The following is a 20,368-nucleotide window of genomic DNA, read 5'->3' on the forward strand; positions in this document are numbered from 1 at the left end:
TTGAGAAAGCTTTCGTAAAGCAGAGACCCTTTTATTTAGACGTATGCATGATCATAGCCTGTTAAGTTGAGATATCAAAATGTGCTGGGAGACGCCTGAAAACATGATTTGGAATTTATTGCGGCCTTTAATTTTACAAGTTATTTTGTTCTAGTGAATAATGATTTTGACACACCCAAAAATGATGTGAACTTCTTTAATGGGTTCGGCTTGATTATATAACGCGGATTTCTTTTTGCGGCCTCAATATTGCACACACATTTAATATTTATTTAGAGAGTTAACGTCTTAATATTGCGATATTTTAAATTAAATATGCGTTTTTTTATTAATTTTTATACCGACAATTTTAATTTATTGTTTATTAAATAATAATAAAACCCTTATCCGCACCCCAATGGTGCATAGGGCACTGCTTCATATAAACGCAGTGTTATCTTGATCGTTTACACATGAAGGAAAGGTGATCAGCCCTTCGCTTCTGGTACCAGTCCAGGGTAGTATTGAATAAATATTACAGTGAAAAAATCACTTATATTTATTTGGCCCCCCTCTGGGAATCGAACCCGAGACCTCCAGAACGGTAGCCGAGCGTGCTGACCATTACACTACGGAGGCGGACATGTTAAATAATACCGTTCTGGAGGACCCGGGTTCGATTCCCAGGGGGGGGGGGTAAAATAAATATGAGTGATTTTTTCACTGTAATATTTATTCAATATTACCCTGGACTGGTACCTGAAGCGGAGGGCTGATCACCTTTCCTTCATGTGTAAACGATCAAGATAACACTGCGTTTATATGACGCAGTGCCCTATGCACCATTGGGGTGCGGATAAGGGTTTTATTATTATTATAAATAATACAATTATTTTATTTTATTTGAACTGCGACCAAGTTTCGTCATAACTGACATTATCAGATTACTGGGAGGCTAAACAAAATTAATGTTGTATGAAAAATAAGACAGGAATTAAAAAAAAAACATGTTTTTATTCACGTATATTAAGACAAAATTAATTTTAGTATTGTATGTATAAAAATAATAATTCCATTTAAAAAGTTGAAGTTATAAGTATTATTATAACACTCTACTTAAATTCATTTAAATTTAAGTAGTGTATTCAATTTCCATTTAATTTATTATGAGCAGAGAAAAACCGAGAGAAACTTGGCATGATCAAGTAAGGCAAATCAAACAAGTACACATGAAATAGGGTAGACTGGGTACGGTTGAAACAAAGGACGGTTGAAACAGAGCAAATATCTTGCAAACCGTATGTGGTAGGGTGAAGGGTCCAAGGGACGAACAAAGCGAACAACAAGTTCAAACACGAATATCAGTGTTGCATCGCTCGCCGCACGGTGCAGTTGCTTGTAGGAGGTCTTATTGTATTTTGATAACCAAAAGTAAGTATTTTTGTTCTGAGAATTTTCCTTTTATTACGGTTTCTATTGAAACGATATTATTGAGTATAATTTCGTGTTTGAAATGAAGCTTGTAGAACACGATATCGTGGATTAGTTTTAATGTGCCATTATTGTTAACATTACTATTTTCTGTTTTCCACCTAAAGGAGGGGTTGGGGACGGTTGAAACATTTTTTGTGGGTACGGTTGAAACAACATATTTTTTCAGTTTTCCTGTTTTCTAGATGCCGAGAGTACGCGCAAAAAAGACTTCAAGAGGGGAGGTCGACTTGTCGAGGTACACATACGCTTATGAGGAGGTTAAAGCAGGAGATTCACTGCGAAAAGCGGCGGAGAAGCATGGATTAAACCACTGTTCGGTCATTTTATATATACGAAAGCGAGATGCATCTGGTGAAGAAGAAAATGGGATATGAACCCCACAACGAATTTTTTAATAAAGAGCAGGAGCAGCAGCTTGCAAAATACTTGCTACTAAAAAAAAACAGAGAAAGAAGAGATAAGAAAGGAACATGAAATAAGGTTGAAACGGATGAAAACTCAGTAAGTCAAGAAAAGATTGAATGGAGGAAAAAGTAGAAGGATCGTTAAAGGAAAAATAATCATAATACGCCACAGGAATCATCATCAGAAGAGGACGAGTGCTATTGTCTTGTTTGTCTGTCACTGTATTCAGAGAGCAAATCCGGTGAAAAGTGGATACAGTGCATCACTTGTAAACTGTGGACTCAAGAAGACTGCACAAAAGGTGGTCTTAGCTATGTTTGCCACAATTGCGACTCGGAATGATCCCAAAGCTAGATTTTCGCTTGATTTATGACTAATCAAAATGAAAGAAGTGTTTCCTTTTAGTTTATTCACAGATTATTTTCGTTCGATTTGTTTTTTTTTTTAAATTTCATTGTTTTTAGTTGTTTTTGTTCATTACATATCTGTAGACTGATTAATATTGTCATGCGGTGCCATAATTATTTATAAAACAAACATAAATAATGAATAAAACGTCTTACAATATTAAATATTGATTTATTTGCGTGTGTTTCAACTGACCCCAATCACTGTTTCAACTGCCCCTGGTATGGGGACGGTTGAAACAAATCGGATATATTTTTTAAATTTGATCTGCCACTAAAAATAACACACCGGGTACTGAAATAATACTTCCCATTAGTAGACAGAAACACGCTCTTGTATTTAATGCATCTTCATCATCGCTTGACTTGTAAAGAGCCATACTATGGACAATATAAGCAAAATTGTTTCAACCGTACCCAGTCTACCTTACGATTATATTATTTTTTGATATCTCATCAAAGGTGAAGAAGAATATGGAAGTCTGGGCATTTACGGGGCTTACGACCGTCATAGGCTGGTTTAAGTGATCACTTTACACACGTGTAACATTCACCAATTCTACCCATTATTGACAACCACACTACTCAAATTCTTGGAAGTTCTTTATATATGAACCAATTTAGAAACCTTGTTCTTGAATCACTAGAACTTCACTAGAGACATCTATTGGTGAGATGTAAAGGTTTCTATTAGAACTGTTGAAAATATGTTAATTTAACAAATTTGTACTTTCACCATAGTAAACAAAAGCTCATTAAAAATATTATGTATAAGTGTTAACAAAAACACGTATTTTTTTGGTTAGTAACTGTGCGTGTGTAGCAATTAATTTCGCTAACGTTAAACAAAGCTGACCCAAAGGTGGGAAGTGACGTAAAGATTGAACACCTCAGACGATTTGCTACACATTATTATATTGTAATATGTAGAGCAAGAAACGTGAGAGTTCCACAGGCGGTATCTGTGCCATAAACCATCGTGGTATCTATACGCAATTTCATAATGACGCAATCGTGATGTGGTGCGGCTTGATGAGATGGGCGATTCACGAATAAATTAGTATACCGAAACGAGATTAATGTACCAGCGTATAATATGCACGTGTGTTATATATTATCTCATACATTAAGTAATATTATTTCCTTTTATTACATATTATTACACTTGTTTGTATGTATTATATATACTACCTACGTAAATAAAAATGTAAATTCACAATGCTTTTAGTGAGTCCAAATGTTTGGATACAAATTTCGGTTTGACCACTAAAGAGTTATATATACTGACATCTCAACATAGATGAAGAAGAATATGGAAGTCATTTACTTGAGTCTTCAATCCGTACTTCATCATTTTCATGATTTAAAAATGGGTTGAAACAAGCTTGTACTACAAATAAATAAGTTACAAATTTGTTTAAAATTACGCCATAATAATTACCTCCTAACTAACTAACTAACTAACTAACCATCACGCCGCTTCCCCGCAGGGGTAGGCAGAGAGAATAGAGCGCCACACCACTCTGTCAACGTTCATGCATCTCCTTATACATACCCGCCGATTGTTACGACTCCTAACCTGACTACTTTCAAGTATTTGGCATACCTGATCGTGCTTTCAAGTATTTGGCATTACCTCCTATGTTTCATTATTGATATCTTAAACGTAAAAAAATAAAATACGGAAGCCTGGATATTTACAGAGCTTTACAGAGCTATCATAGCCTGGTTTAAGTGATCCCTTTACCAAGATGTAAAATTCACTGATTTATCCATGATTGACAAGCACACTACTCAAATTTCGAATGTTGTGATTGAAGTTAAATAAAAATTATATTACAAACAACTTCTAAAATTTTATTAGTGTGGTACTCAATCTTGGGTAGAATGGCGATTGTTATCCATTGTATTAATAGCCAATCATAGGTCATGACTTCTATAAATGCCCAAACTTCCATTTCTTCTTCAATTCTGTTGAAATATAAATTTAAAAAAATCTTGACAGTTATATTTCCATTTTACACGTTACATCATGCGTAAGACCAATTATGACGTATACGGTAAAAATAAGAGCCGACACAACCAGAATCAAAAAAGTACCAAGAACTTGGGAAATGAATGTTTTAAGGGCGATGACAGGGAGGACGCTCAGAGACAGAATTCGAAACGAAGATATTAGGCGGGCCTGTGAGATTGAAGATGTCGTATGATAGAGTAGAGAAAGATGAAGATAGAAAGGGGGAATCAAGGATCCTACACATTGCGGCTAACGAGATATCACCGGGTCACTGTCTTCTCGGAAGACTACCAAAGAGATGAAAGAATAGCTGGGCGTCAACATCAAATCACTTTCTTGAAAAAAACAGATCTTCAGATCTAATACAAGAAAAATAAGAAAGAAGATCTTACGTCAATATTTATGTGCAGAGCTTTTTTTCATATAACGCGGTGGAATTCCGGCACATTTTTTCACGGATAATAAATATTTTTTTAAATTTAAAAATCAATTAGACGAAACAATGTTTGTGCTTACGTTATTAAAATCTTTATTGATATAATTGGACAAAATGATAAAATATGGTATTGCAATGAATATGTTAATGATATTTGAATATATTTTTTTAGTGATTTCCGGGAGTATATAAGTAAGCTCCGGGACCTTTTTTGTTTAAAAAAAGCCCTGTTTAAATGTTTTATTATTTTAAACGGAATTTGGGACAGACTGTAATATTTATTGCACTCAGGTTCGATAAAAAACGTTCATGCAGGTTGACGCAGCGGAAGTATGTAGAGACCCAAGTGTATTATTGTATAAAATAGAAGGACAATAATTGCTTCGAGAAGAATTTATGACCAGGAAGCCGACAGCATTGTTTGCTTTCCTGGTATTACTGCCCATATTAAAAAAGACAGTAACTTTCACAGTTAAATAATTAGGGTTCATTAATCGCCGTTAGTTTAATTTAACCAGTAGCCGCTCAACTCAACGTATAAAATTAATTAATTAATTTTTCTTTATGGACATACAACAAAATACAATTCACAATAATGTGCTTTCACTGGTTTTTCCCGAGCTGAGGGCACATTTTACAACCCTGATTTATAATAATTTTAAAATAATTATTTATTACATGCAATCAAAAATGGCATAAAAAATTATGTCATCATTACATTTTTGTTCACATATTATAAATAAAAACGCGCATATTCAAATTCAATGTTACCATCTAAAATAATTTTGCTAACTTTATTTCATAATTTAAAAAAAAGTATTTTATAAATATTTGTGTTTTTATTATTTACAAAGATACTTCAATTTCACACTATTCTTGTGAGCCTAAGCGGCTCATTATTAGAAATAGGTATCAAATTGTGGTAGAGTGGGTTCGAACCGAGAAACGCTCACTCCTTTCAACAACATCATATATAAAAAAAACTTGATTTTTCAGGACATCGTTTTTAAAGTTTAAAAATTTAATAAAATGTATTAAATATAAATATCAAGCCACTTACTTTTTACTGTGGAACAGATCTTTTTAGGTAAAACCTGAATGTTTTTTCTCCATTTGAAAAATAATTATTATATTCAAAATAATAATTAAAAAATACCTTTTCTTCAAAATGCAAAAACTACACTTTCTGCCCTGTAGCGAGTAAATATTAAGTTTAACATAAAATATTCCACTTTTGCTGAGATATAGTACATTTTCTGGGCATTCCGAAAACATGCACCACTAAAAATTGACGATTTTTGATATATGACGTTGTTGAAAGGAGTGAGCGACTTGTACTCTGTATTTAATCTTTTGAATTAAAGCCTTGAGCCTTGCATACCATTAATATTAAAATGATATAAACCATTACTCAATTTTTTTGTTTTCTTTTATGGTAATACATTTTTAAATAATGACTAAACAGGATCTGCGATAGGATATGTACCAGTTTTCTAATACGATGACCATCTCTCAATCCTTTGTTTTCAAAACAAAACATCGACAACACGATTTCCAATAAATATGTGACCTTCTGGTATTAGAGTGTCGTCTCGTGAATTTTAAATTTATTCACTTCTCATCTGTATTCAACTATCGTTCACCATTCATGATTTAATTTTTCTTTTGAGTTTCTTAAAACTCAAAACTATTTGTACGAATATAATGGTTTAACAGTTAACATCAAAGGGATATTCAATTTCGTAATAAATAATTGTACCTAAACTAACTAAATTACCGCTTTTAAGTACAGTGAAACCTCTATTTATAGTTCCTCAAATAGTCGTTTACCCGGATGTGTCGTTTATTTCTTCTACACCGAATTCATTTCATACAAAAATAGATCGCATCGATCGTTTCTATCCACCATTTTACCGCATTCTTATGCTAAATATTTGATATAATTTGTCTGTTTTTTTACTTTTTTTTTTAATTTTCTGAATTTTGTTACATTCGACGACAATATTTCAACGCGTGGGATACAGACTATCGAAAGCTTGTGTGATGGATACAGCAGAAGAGGTCTGAAGATCTTTGGGTTCTGTTCAACTTTGTTTTTTTTTTAATAAATACATTTATTAACATCTAAAACTTGTATCCTTGAAATTTCCACCTTCTAATGGTTATGCAGATTGGGAGGACGGTATCTTTACTCGATCGTATCTTCTTGTGCATTGACTTCTTTATCCAGCATTCATTGTTTTCCCACATTCATAGTTTATTTCAATAGGTCCCTTTAAAAACGATAGATAGAGGTTTCACTGTATTTGACAAATTTGATCGTGCCAAGTTTTTTCGATTTTTTATAATTATTTTTAAAATAATTGTATGTTTTATAAATTGTTCGTAAAAAAAACGTTTTGAATAGACATAAAAACCCGGTACAACATTCATAACTAACGTTCATAAAAAATGGGTAGAATTTTTTTAAATGCTGTAATTATATTATTTTTTGACATCTCATTAAAGATGAAGATGAATATGGAAGTCTGGGCATTTACGGGGCTGACGACCGTCATAGAACGGTCATAGAACTATGACGGTCGTCAGCCCCGTAAATGCCCAGACTTCCATATTCTTCTTCATCTTTGATGAGATGTCAAAAAGTAATATGAAAATAACTCTTGTAATTGGAGATAATGCAGATGCTGTGAACAAGTATTTGGACACACTCAAAATGTTGTAAATGCTATAATTGTTGAAAATGATCAAGTGCGGACTTAAGACTTAAAATATCATTGTCTCTGCACACTTGCAACTGACAGTTCAGCCAATAGGCCGTCTACGAGTATGCAGTTAATGACAAGATATACGTAATTATAATAAGTTATGCATGACGCATCACTACGGGCATAAGTCACGGTTAGGGAATGGATATTAAGTATTAAGTAACACAAAGGTCGATAACCCAAGCTTATACCAAGTGAAGGAGTCAGAAATTTTAATAAATAATCAATTTACAACATTTTTACTGTCATCACAAATTATTTTCAATTTATAAAAGTTATTTTTACATTTTTTTGGACACCACAAATAAAATAAAGAAGAATATGGAAGTCTGAATATTTGGCTTATGGCTTGTCAAAGGCTGGTTAAGTGATCCTTTATAACATATTATTACATAGTGCAATTTTCAACATTCTACCCATGATTGACCCATGACACTACTAAAATTATTGGATTCCTAATTATATAATCAATCTCATGACATAATAGTATCATATGAGTTCACAACTGCCATTGATGTTGATGAAAGCTTTTATTTAACAGAGACCCTTGTATTTGGGTGTATGCAAGATCCGAATTCCATGTTATTTTTATATACTGAGAAACGCCTGAAAAAATGGTTTTAATTTTTTTTATATGTACTGTGTCATGAGATTGATCATATATTTAGAAGTTCCAAAAATTCGAGAAGTGTAGTTGTCAATCATGGGTAAATGACAAATCATAAGCTCTGTAAATACCCAGACTTCTTTATTCCTCTTTATTTCTTAAAAATAAATAATATTTCACATTTTATAGTGACATCTTTTTTATTCTAAATAAGTTAATGGTTTATTTTTACAATTTGATAATTAATTTGATATTTGTTTGTTTCAGGGAGGATTTACGAAATGGCTACTGCTCGCTTGTCTTTTCATATTGGCATTCCATTCAGGTAATAATTTCATTTTATAAGTAGTTAATTGAGATTGTAATTTTTTATTTGTTACGGCGATTATATATTCTAAGAAAAGAAATAATGGCGGACAAAAAATTTACAATAATTATTGCGTTGTTTTTATAACTGTTTACTATAGTGACTTGTTCTTCACAGCATTTTTAGGTGAGTCTAAATCCTTGTTTATAGGCTAATAAACACAAGTTATATGTTTCGCCTACTTTCAAAATCCGCCAGATCCATGTAAGTCGATTTTACAAAAAAATGATAATTCTCCGGGTAACATTTATGTTTAAAAGATTTGTCTATCTTTAGATAAAATATTATGAAATAGAGAATTTTCCCATTTTTTAATTTTTTTTTCACTATTAAAAAAAACACGAAATACAAACCTATAATGACGTCATTTTAATTTTTGGCCTATACCCGCTCTCTGATTGGCCGATATGGGTCAGAAGGCAAGTTTCATGAATATGGAGGAATTTGAAATGTAACGCTGTTTTCAAGTATTTTTTAACAGAGTTTTCAAGTAGGTATATAAATATTTTAAACAGTAAAACCCACAATTGGCATTCCGATAGAGTATTTATTTTAAAATCTTTTAAAACTGGATCTGGCTGATTTTGAAAGTAGGCGACACATATAATACTTAAAATTGCAAAATCTTTTGTATTATCGGTCCATGGAATGCGTAGCATTCTACTATGTAGCCTTATTTCTTTTGCCTCCAATCGGTTCATAGTTCTGATCTTGAGGGTCCACGATTCAATTTCGTATAGTATTACTGATCAAACATCATACCTAACCTAACCACTAAGAAAAAGAAGGTCAAAATCGACCAAACGTAGGAAGGTAAGTTGCTTAATATAGATTGTTACAGTAAGTTCATGCTTAGATTCTAAACATTGGCAATATAACCAAACATAACACCTAGCCTTACCATTAGGAAAAAAGGTCAAAATCGACCTAACTTAGGTTAGTCAGTTGCTCACTTCTTTCAACAACGTCATAAATAAAAAAACTTTAATATAAATTATTAAAAATAAATATCAAGCCACTTATTGAACTTTTTACTTTGCAACAGATCTCTTTAGGTAAAACTTGAAGGTTTTTTCTCCGTTTGAAAAATATTTGGTATTTAAAAAAAAATAATTAAACAACACCTTTTCGTCAAATTGCTAAAACAACACTTTCTGCCCTGTAGCGGGTAAATATTAAGTTAAAAATGTGCCTCGTTTGCTGGGATATAGTACATTTTCTGGGCATTCTGAAAACATGCACAAATGAAAATTGACGATTTTTGATTTATGACGTTCATGCAAGGAGTGAGCGATATATATTTTTACAATAAGTTCTCGATCTATTTCATACTCACATCTTGCTTAGACCCAAAACATTGGTCAATCCGTAGGATCCTGTAATACAGATTTCCCACGTTGATATAATCACCGTTCACTCAGAAGACATAGCTAAACACTATTTCTCATGATACAGTTTGTAATTGGCAATGGTAAATGGTAACAGCAGATACGTAGGTACTTCATGGATACAAATACCTTGTTCCAGCACTAACGAGAGATGCAATCTGAATGCTCTAAGCAAGACAAATATCAAATAGGCATTGCTGACGCTAAGTATTGGGAAATTGGCAGTTAAGGAATCACATTGTAATGAACAAAGTAAAACTTTATTTTTTTAAACTCTGTTTGAATTTAAGTAACAGTATTTTTTATCAATATTTGAAGATTTATGTATAAAAATAAAACACTTGTAAAAGACCACTTTTGAGTTCATTAATGTAAAAACGACTGGTTTCGATCGATCGAATTTTCACCAAATTTTTTTTTTTTTTTTATCAACAGATGATATAATCTTTTGTTCTCATAATTAATCGTGTTGATTAACTGAAGAGTGGTATTATGCAATTGTTTTATTTTTATATTTCAATCACCATGTTTTTCCATAAAGTTAATGCCAAGTCAATGAGTAATATTTGAAGCATTAACTGTGAGATTTTTTCAAAAACTTTAATTTTTTTTGCATATTTATTTATTGATGAGAAAATTAGTACTTCTTTAAACTTGTGGCTCATACTTGCTAATAAGAAATAGCTAGTATTAGGCACAAGTTTAGAGAACTACAAATTTGCTCATTTTTTTTTTCATATTACGATGTTTCAACGTCAAAAATCCGGTTACTGGTCAAAAAGAAAATAAAAGAGGAAAATCTTTTTAGTTGTTATTTTATTTCTCATACAAAATATTATATTGTTTATTAAATATTATATGACAGCTATTTGAATATAAAATTCTCTTTTTCAATTTGAGTTTTATTTGGTAAATACCACTATTTATTAAAATCTATTCTGACACGCGTTTCAATGTATTCCGCATCATTTTCGAACACGGTATTTGAAAACGATTTAGAATGCATCGAAATACGGGTCGTAGTGAATTTTAGGAAATAGTGGTATTAACCAAGTAAAATTTGAATAAAAATGGACATATGCAAATATTAACACAAACAGCCTGCCAATTAATGAAAATAAAAATTCTTATCTGCTATTATATTTTAATGAAATTTTCCGAATCATTAGAATATTATGAAATACCTTCAGCTAACTTACGATTCGGTTTAGTTTATGTATACCGTAGAACGGGGCTACTTGGACTTTGATGTGTTACTTGAGCCCAGTACAAAAAAATATAATATTTAGATCGTGGTATCGATCGAAGTATCGTGACAATAAGTGTCACCTGTCAGGGAAACAATGAATCATGTCGATACGTTCATTATTGTAGACCAAATACACATTTTTTTGTACTGGGCTCAAGTAACACATCAAAGTTCAATTAGCCCTGTGTTCTACGGTATATTTTTTATAATAATGTTCATATTAAATGATAACTCGATTTTACAATGAGCAATTTAATGATAACAAAATATATAACGTGTTGCCAGATATTCTTCTGTGGTCTATGGAATACTGAAATTGAGTATGAATATCGCTTGAGTAAAGTCTAATTAATTATTTTAAAACGGAATTAAATCTAAATTATAAACTTGACATTGACAAAGTAGCGAAAAAGTGATAGTTGCATCAGAAATAGGTGAATGTCAAAAATATTTAATGCAGTTGTCTCATACTTTATTATTAATTCAAGGAGAAAGTTTAATTTTGTATTTTAATGTTAAAGTTAATTTGAGCTAGTTTTCTTTTTCGCCTTCGTAGTGTAATGGTCAGCACGATCGGCTACCGTTCTGGAGGTCCCGGCTTCGATTCCCAGGGGGGGAGGTTAAATAAATTTAAGTGATTTGTTCACTGTAATATTTATTCAATACTATCCAGGACTGGTACCTGAAGCGGAGGGCTGATCACCTTTCCTTCATGTGTTAACGACCAAGATAACACTGCATTTATATGATGCAGTGCCCTATGCACCATTGGGTGCGGATAAGGTTTGAATGAGTTTTCTTTTTAAAAGGGAGAAATACGTATTTCGAATATATGTATTTGCCTTTTTTACGGTTTGTATTTATATCTGCCAATGAGAACATCCGTATTTCTTGAATTTAAGTTGAGAATTTTAGTAAACAAAGTAAAAATGATCATAATTCAATATATTTTGTAACAACTTCGACATTTTTATTATTGTTTTACCTAAGGGCATGCTGAGTGTAGGCTTAGTATTTTATTTATATATATAGAAAGTGGCCCTTTACCGTATGAAATAAATTATTGTAAAATAACAATCGACCCATAAATATCTAAGTTAGTTTGTCCTCTAAAAACACTATCTCTTTTAAACTCATAAATATAAATAACATTGTTGCAATGCAATATTATAATATTGATCTGTCACGCGTACAAAATGTACATAGACTTCCGACCAATTTAGTAGAGATAATTTGATTGACAATGTTTTGATGGACGAAGTTTAATAAGATACGTAGATGACATTAATTTAACTGATATTTTAAAAATAAAAATGCATTTACGGATTGATGGATTTATTTGAGAGAAAAAAAAACAACTTACTACTACATTACAAAAAAAGGCGTAATAAATAATATCAGGCCAGGAACAGTTTTATTTTCTTTCGTTATCCATACCCGCTTCCTGCGTGGAGCATATCTTATGGCGTCCTCAGACTGACTTCCTTCAGGATCTTCTGTCGGCTGCCAGCTCCCTTGTATCCTCCTAAGTCAGATCCGCGTCCAGAAGTTCAGACGACAACTGTCGATAGATTGTCAGCAGTGGACGTCCTGGGCGGCGGGAACCTGATGCCTTGTAAAAGAGGCAAGCTTGATGGCGGCTCTCGGGAAGCATGTGAAGTACATGCCCTAGCCCAGGCGTCGGCAGTTTGTCAAGTGAGAAGAGCCAAATTGTCATAAAAACCGAATAACAAAAGAACCAGAGAGCCGCATATAGATATGTACGTCATATACATTTATGTAGAGGAAGATATTTTAAGCCTTTACTTGTGATTTATCACTAATATCACGCGACTCATCAGTTGCAATTGATATTGCGCGGGAACTAGCTTAATATCTTCGACTCACTGCTCTATTACATTCGAAGACATTTTGGAAATTATGTCTTTTGCTTTTTATGCAGTAGAGGCAATTTGGCGGGTCTATTTAAGTTATAAGATTGCTTGAGATACGGTGAAATTGGAGTTTATGTCCGAAGATTATGTGCGGCAAACATCTAGGCAAAAAGCCGCCCCTACCGACCGATTATTTCTTCTTTCTACATGCAAATAATGATATTTTTAAACTCAAAAGTACAAAAAAGAGACATTTTTTATGTAGGCGCCAGATTTAGCTAAGATTGACTGATCCACTAATTCTTTCTGAGTAAATGACTAGCATAAAAGTCACGAAAATTTAAAGATACAGGAAGAGTTCCGTTTTATCAAAATTTCCCATCGAACTTGATTTTCCCTTCAATCGTTTTTAGAGCTTTGGCTAATAATTAATCAGTGAACCACTGATATAAATAATCGTAATGATATTATTTCTTCTTTTTCTTCGTGCCTTGTTATGTCCCCCAACGTTGGCGATCACTATGGCAAAGCCTTCGCTGTCTGCGCCGTCTGGAACAACTCTTCCACTCCTCTCATCCTGGTCCAGTCGTGAATGTTGCGAAGCCAGAATATTTGGTTTCTGTCAGCTCCTCGGCGTCCTTCTTTTTTTCCCATCATTATAATTTGGATAAGCATTTAGTGTTTTTTTAAAGAAAAATAAGAAAAAGGATTAAATGAACCATGTTATTTTTTTAAATGATTAAGGAAACACTTGTTTTTTATACTACTTGAGTTTATTACACCTTGTACCACATTAAGGCCAATTTATGAATCATTTAGAAAATTCAGAAATCCAAAAAACCTAAATTGTAATAATAATTTATTAAATAATATATTGTTTCAAAATTCTTCACCTTTGCTTTCCATTTTTCCTTTGTTTTCAAACTCCGCCCCCTTGACTAACACCCTCCCCCTAACTTACCCCTCTCCTTATTTATAGAACAGTTTTTAATTTTATATTTTAGTTATTATTCAGACCTGACAATGGAAGTTTAGCTTCCGAAACTAGTAGTCATAAATAAACTAGAGTGGTATAAAACCAAGTGTTTCCTTAATTATTTTAACATGTCTTACCACGAAGTAAATGCCGAAACAATAAATAAAATGTGTTTTCATTGATTTTATTCGATTACAGGGGAATTATGCTTATAACATCAATAGAATGTACTTTTAAGTTTGAGCTATACGCATATAGTGTGGCAATACTATTTAGTAGCATACATATACCGGCTTTGAGATTTCACTTTCCGTAAGGGGCAGTCAGAGAAACTGCTTCTGTAGTACCTGCTCGCTACTTACTAGTGTGTTATATAAATATTGTGGTATCGTCTTTCATGCAATACTGAGAATGCCCGCAAAATTACTCGTTTCATCTTTGCTTACCGCAATGTAAACTGAAGTACTAAGTCCTGATTAATTAAAGTCTTCATTTTTTTTTTGTCTTAATACATGTCAAAAATTATAAATGGTAACATATCGACGGCCCCTACGTAAAGTACCTACTCTATCTGCAAATCTGTCACTTTACACGAGAGAGCTTAGAAGATTTTTTCAACGTATTTTTAAAAATTAATTAACGGTTTTATCTGAAATTCTATATTAGTATTATACATTAAAAAACACGATGAAATAATGTATTAAATTGTTTTAAAACTTTATGCTTTGTCAAAATTAAGTAGTTAGCGTTCAGTAGTAGGAGTTCAGTTCATTTCGAAAATTTGATGTAGATAGCGTCGTATACGCCTGAAAACTAGGCATATTTTTTTTGTTTATTTATATTTGTAGATAACGGTCGGTTGATAACGTACACCAAATATCTCAAAATTGACAAAAATGTACTTGGAGCATTTTACGTAGGGCACGTCGATATGAGGCGATGACTGAATGTGAAAAAGACTACGATTGTTTGCGGAGACAAATTGGTGTGACGTTTTCTCTGCCTATCCCTCCAGTAAGCGGCGTGATGGTTAGTCAGATACATATATATATATATATATATATATATATATATATATATATATATATATATATATATATATATATATATATATATATATATATATATATATATATATATATATATATATATATATATATATATATATATATATATATATATATATATATATATATATATATATATATATATATAGAAATATATATATATATATATATATATATATATATATATATATATATATATAAAAATTAATATTAAATATAAATAGTTTACTTTGTTGTTACCATTTTCTAAGTAAAGTTCTATTTTAGATAATTCATCAGAGATCAAAAAAATTCATAAATTCTAAATGTATGTATCGTGGCAAAAAATTATAATTTTTTAAATTAAATTAGTGAAAAAAAAACTCTTAAACGATACACAATTAAATTTTGTATTTTTGATGTTTGTTTTGTTCTGGATATAACAATTATTTATAAATATTTAAATTTTACACAAATTATGAAAGAAACACACATTACGTCTTTATTATATCACTTGAATTTTGATTTATTCATTATGTATATAGGTATGCATGAAACTGTATTAAATACTACTGATTAAAGATTACGCACTCTCCCATAATACTATATTCCTAAATATAATAGAGAAAAGATATGTATCTATAGCATAATTGTCCTAATGAAGACTTAAGTACATTATACCGGAATGTTACTAAATTACTTTTAAAACAACGAATAATTGCGTTTCTCAATTCGTACTAGTATTATGAATGTGTGTAAGAAAGCATTTAGTACATAATTTGATGCAAACACAACTTTCTACACACGGCGTATTAGTATAATTTGTTATAAAGTTTATGCATACTCAGCTAACTGTGTTAAGTGGAAACATACTTATATTATCGAGCTAAATGTTAGGTTTTTCTTATATAATTGGTCACATACTATTGTCTACTTGAAACCAGTGGTTAAGTATACTTAGAATCTAAAAAAGTAACAAAAATTACGTAAACAACAGCAGTTACGTGGCTTCGCGTTTCTGTGGCTCCGTCTGATTAAATTAATAAAAAGATACACTTTTCTAAAACGTTTCATTTTCATATTTTCATGTTTTGATTGTTTCACAACGTTTGTGAAATAAATAATAATTTGTAATATTGAAATTATTTTTCTGATGGTGTATAAATGATTTCTACATATGTATTTAAATCTGGAGACTAAAAATCCTGTTATTGAATTTAATATAGTCTAATTTTATCTGTCTGTGTAAGATCTAATAATGTAAATAAAATATAATTATCCAGTATCTATTAAGGTTTTTTTATATCAGGATTTACCATGAATGATCACAAAATAAATTTTAAATAAGATTATATTTAAATTGACTGTAGACTATTCATTTAAATTTTCATTTAAAATACGGAAAAAATCTTGAAAACAAAGAAGGTACCTTCACAAAAAAATATCACATTAAATATTTATTTTTATATTTCACAGGCGAGGCAAATACGATAACTAGTTTTTTTTTTAAATAATTAAGTGTAACTTTGTTTTAAAATCACTAAAAAAACATTTTTTTTATTATAACTTAATTATAATGTGTACCGGGTTCGAAGCCAACCGCTTCTCTATCAACACTGATTAATACTAGTATTAATCAGTCTTGATAAAGAAGCGGTTAGCTTCGAAACTGGTAGACATTATAATTAAGTTATAACAAAATATTTATTGTGGTTTTAAAAAGTTACATTTTAATTACAAAATGGAAAATCACAAAGTTAGTGCCTCAAACATAAATTATATGTTTTTTAATATTTATTTCATATGTGTACATATGTAAGTGCACATTGCACTCTCTTTATACTAAAAATAATTGAACCAAAATTATACGTTTGTGCTCCAAACAGATGATATATGAGTAAATAAAACTCGTAATTCATAAAATAAAACAAAATTCAGTTTTAATATTATGTTATTGTCAGTCATTAGAACATACCAACTAACAAAAAATGCGTTCTAATAAGACCGTAATAACATGGTTGTAAATCAGCTACCCAGTTAACCAAGATTAACTACAAAAACTTTCTTGTCTTTAATGATTACATACAATTGTGTATGTTAATGAACATTGTTTGATAATGTTTTTAAGGTGAAGGTTCGCGTTTCATAATGTAAGACTCGTTAAATACAAATTAGAAATTAGTTACACGAATGAAATATATATTAAATTAAAACATATGAAGTAATATATGGTATATTATAACCAACTGAATTTGATTTAATTTAAACACGCATACTTCGAAAGCAATAGAGATCAGTACTTAATTAATTGCTTATATCGCGGGGTACTTATTACAAATAGGTTACTTTTTAATAGGCTTTGTTGGGAAATTAAAATATTAGATTTTGTGAAGTTTTACAAAATAGATAATATCTTACAAATTATTGATGTAAAATATAAAAATGTGTACATATTTCGCTCACTCCTTTCAAGAACGTCATAAATAAAATAAAAATTGATTTTTCAGGAGAACGTTTAAGTATAAAAATATAATACGATGTATTAAAAATAAATATCAAGCCACTTATTGAACTTTTTACTGTACAACAGATCTTTTTAGGTAAAACCTGAAGGTTTTTTTCTCTATTTGAAAAATATTTAGTATATTTAAAAAAATAATTAAACAATTACTTTTCTTCAAAATGCAAAAACAGCACTTTCTGCCCTGTAGCGGGTTAATATTATTAAAAAAATATGCCGCTTTTGCTGAGATATATAACATTTTCTGGGCATTCCGAAAACATGCTCAACTGAAAATTGACGATTTTTGTTATATGACGTTGTTGAAAGGAGTGAGCGATATATCATAAAAAATTCTGAGGTCTAGGCAGAAGACAGATCTTATGACTTCGGAATATACGAGATTAAACTGGGATCAGGACCGTCGAGACGCTGTTTAGAGCTACTTAAGACAAAGATAATTACTCTCAAGTGATGTCGACGTCAGAGGGACATGACATGATACGCATAGAAGAAGAAGATACGAAATTCTGGATACAAAATACTTGAAACACGTTCGATTACAGTTACAGTTAAAAAAGATTTCTTAGTTGATGGTATAGCAATAAATTTGAAAAAAATAGTATGGAACTAAATATACTTATAGCTGTTTTAGTATTTCCTTAGTAAAATGATTGTTTTGTCTTTCGAAAAGAAACGAAATGATTGCTTTTAAAGTAAAAGAAATACTTTTAAGGCAATCTATATTTAAAATAATAATGTTAAATTTTTATAATTATGGACAAATCATAAAGCACCATTTTTGTTTATATAATACTACCTCAAGGGCGCTTTAATTTAAACGAATTTTACTTAATAGTGATATCATAGCCAGTTAGCATACGCTTGCTCTCACAGAAAGATGACATTTTATTTTATACATCAAAATTAAAAGGCATTTGGTAGTTCCCAAAAGTTAAAATAAATATTTTTAACTCGCATATTATGCGACATTGTGCGTGTCAGTATATGGTACCTACATTGTACCTACCCATATGAAGCAATTTGTACTGATATTTGTGTCACATAGGGTTCACATGACTTTATGAGATTGGTCGCAATTTATGAACGTAATCAAATTACGAATCTAATAATATGTTAGTAGCTGCTCGCCATGTCCAACTTGTTTTTTTAAATATGTAATTTATTTTTATTTTCATTGATTGCTCTGATTCAACCACTATATTTATAGCCCAATTTTGCAATGATAATTTTTTTATTAAAAATAACTCATTTTTCAATGAATCAAATATTATCATTTTATGGTTTTTAATTTAGTTAGATGAGCAGTACTCTCATTGCGAGGTAGTTGAAAACGACAATTTAAATAAGAAAATAAAAGTAGGGTAGACTGGGTACGGTTGAAACAAAGGACGGTTGAAACAGAGCAAATATCTTGCAAACCGTATGCGGTAGGGTGAAGGGTCCAAGGGACGAACAAAGTGGACAACAAGTTCAAACACAAATATCAGTGTTGCATCGCTCGCCGCACTGTGCAGTTGCTTGTAGGAGGTCCTATTGTATTTTGATAACCAAAAGTAAGTATTTTTGTTCTGAGAATATTCCTTTTATTACGGTTTCTATTGAAACGATATTATTGAGTATGATTTCGTGTTTGAAATGAAGCTTGTAGAACACGATATAGTGATTAGTTTTAATGTGCCATTATTGTTAACATTACTGTTTTCTGTTTTCCACCTAAAGGAGGGGTTGGGGACGGTTGAAACATTTTTCGTGGGTACGGTTGAAACAACGTATTTTTTCAGTTTTCCTGTTTTCTAGATGCCGAGAGTACGCGTAAGAAAGACTTCGAGAGGAGAGGTCGACTTGTCGAGGTATACATACGCTGATGAGGAGGTTGAAGCAGGAGATTCACTGCGAAAAGCGTCGGAAAAGCATGGATTAAACCAGTGTTCGCTCATTATATATATACGAAAGCGAGATGCATCTGGTGAAGAAGAAAATGGGATATGAACCCCACAACGAAGTTTTTAATAAAGAGCAGGAGCAGGAGCTTGCAAAATACTTGCTACTAAAAAAAACAGAGAAAGAAGAGATAAGAAAGAAGCAAGAAATTAGGTTGAAACGTATGAAAACTAAGTAAGTGAAGAAAATATTAAAAGGAGGAAAAAGTAGAAGGATCGTTAAAGGAAAAAATAATCATAATACGCAACAGGAATCATCATCAAAAGAGGACGAGTGCTATTGTCTTGTTTGTCTGTCACTGTATTCAGAGAGCAAATCCGGTGAAAAGTGGATACAGTGCACCACTTGTAAACTGTGGGCTCAAGAAGACTGCACAAAAGGTGGTCTTAGCTATGTTTGCCACAATTGCGACTCGGAATGATCCCAAAGCTAGATTTCCGCTTGATTTATGACTAATCAAAATGACAGAAGTGTTTCCTTTTAGTTTATTCACAGATTATTTTCGTTCGATTTGTTTTTTTTTAAATGCCATTGTTTTTAGTTGTTTTTGTTCATTACATATCTGTAGACTGATTAATATTGTCATGCGGTGCCATAATTATTTATAACACAAAAATAAATAATGAATAAAACGTCTTACAATATAAATATTGATTTATTTGCGTGTGTTTCAACTGACCCCAATCACTGTTTCAACTGCCCCTGGTATGGGGACGGTTGAAACAAATCGGATATATTTTTTAAATTTGATCTGCCACTAAAAATAACACACCGGGTACTGAAATTATACTTCCCATTAGTAGACAGAAACACGCTCTTGTATTTAATGCATCTTCATCATCGCTTGACTTGTAAAGAACAATACTATGGACAATATAAGCAAAATTGTT

General features: G+C 31.4%; 1 protein-coding gene across 2 annotated transcripts in view; it reads left to right on the forward strand.

Moving 5' to 3' along the window:
- The window catches only part of Cht6 (Chitinase 6), a 172,882-nt gene that overhangs the window by 56,531 nt on the left and 95,983 nt on the right, over positions 1–20,368 (forward strand). For both annotated transcript variants that reach the window (XM_088262487.1, XM_088262486.1), the window contains exon 2: positions 8,381–8,438. In XM_088262487.1, the coding sequence (XP_088118613.1) occupies positions 8,381–8,438 (58 nt within the window). The remainder of the gene's footprint in view (positions 1–8,380; positions 8,439–20,368) is intronic.

Source organism: Brachycentrus maculatus, unplaced genomic scaffold, assembly GCF_059751285.1.
Source record: "Brachycentrus maculatus isolate JH-2025_06_01 unplaced genomic scaffold, ASM5975128v1 h1tg000180l, whole genome shotgun sequence".
NCBI lineage: Eukaryota > Metazoa > Arthropoda > Insecta > Trichoptera > Brachycentridae > Brachycentrus > Brachycentrus maculatus.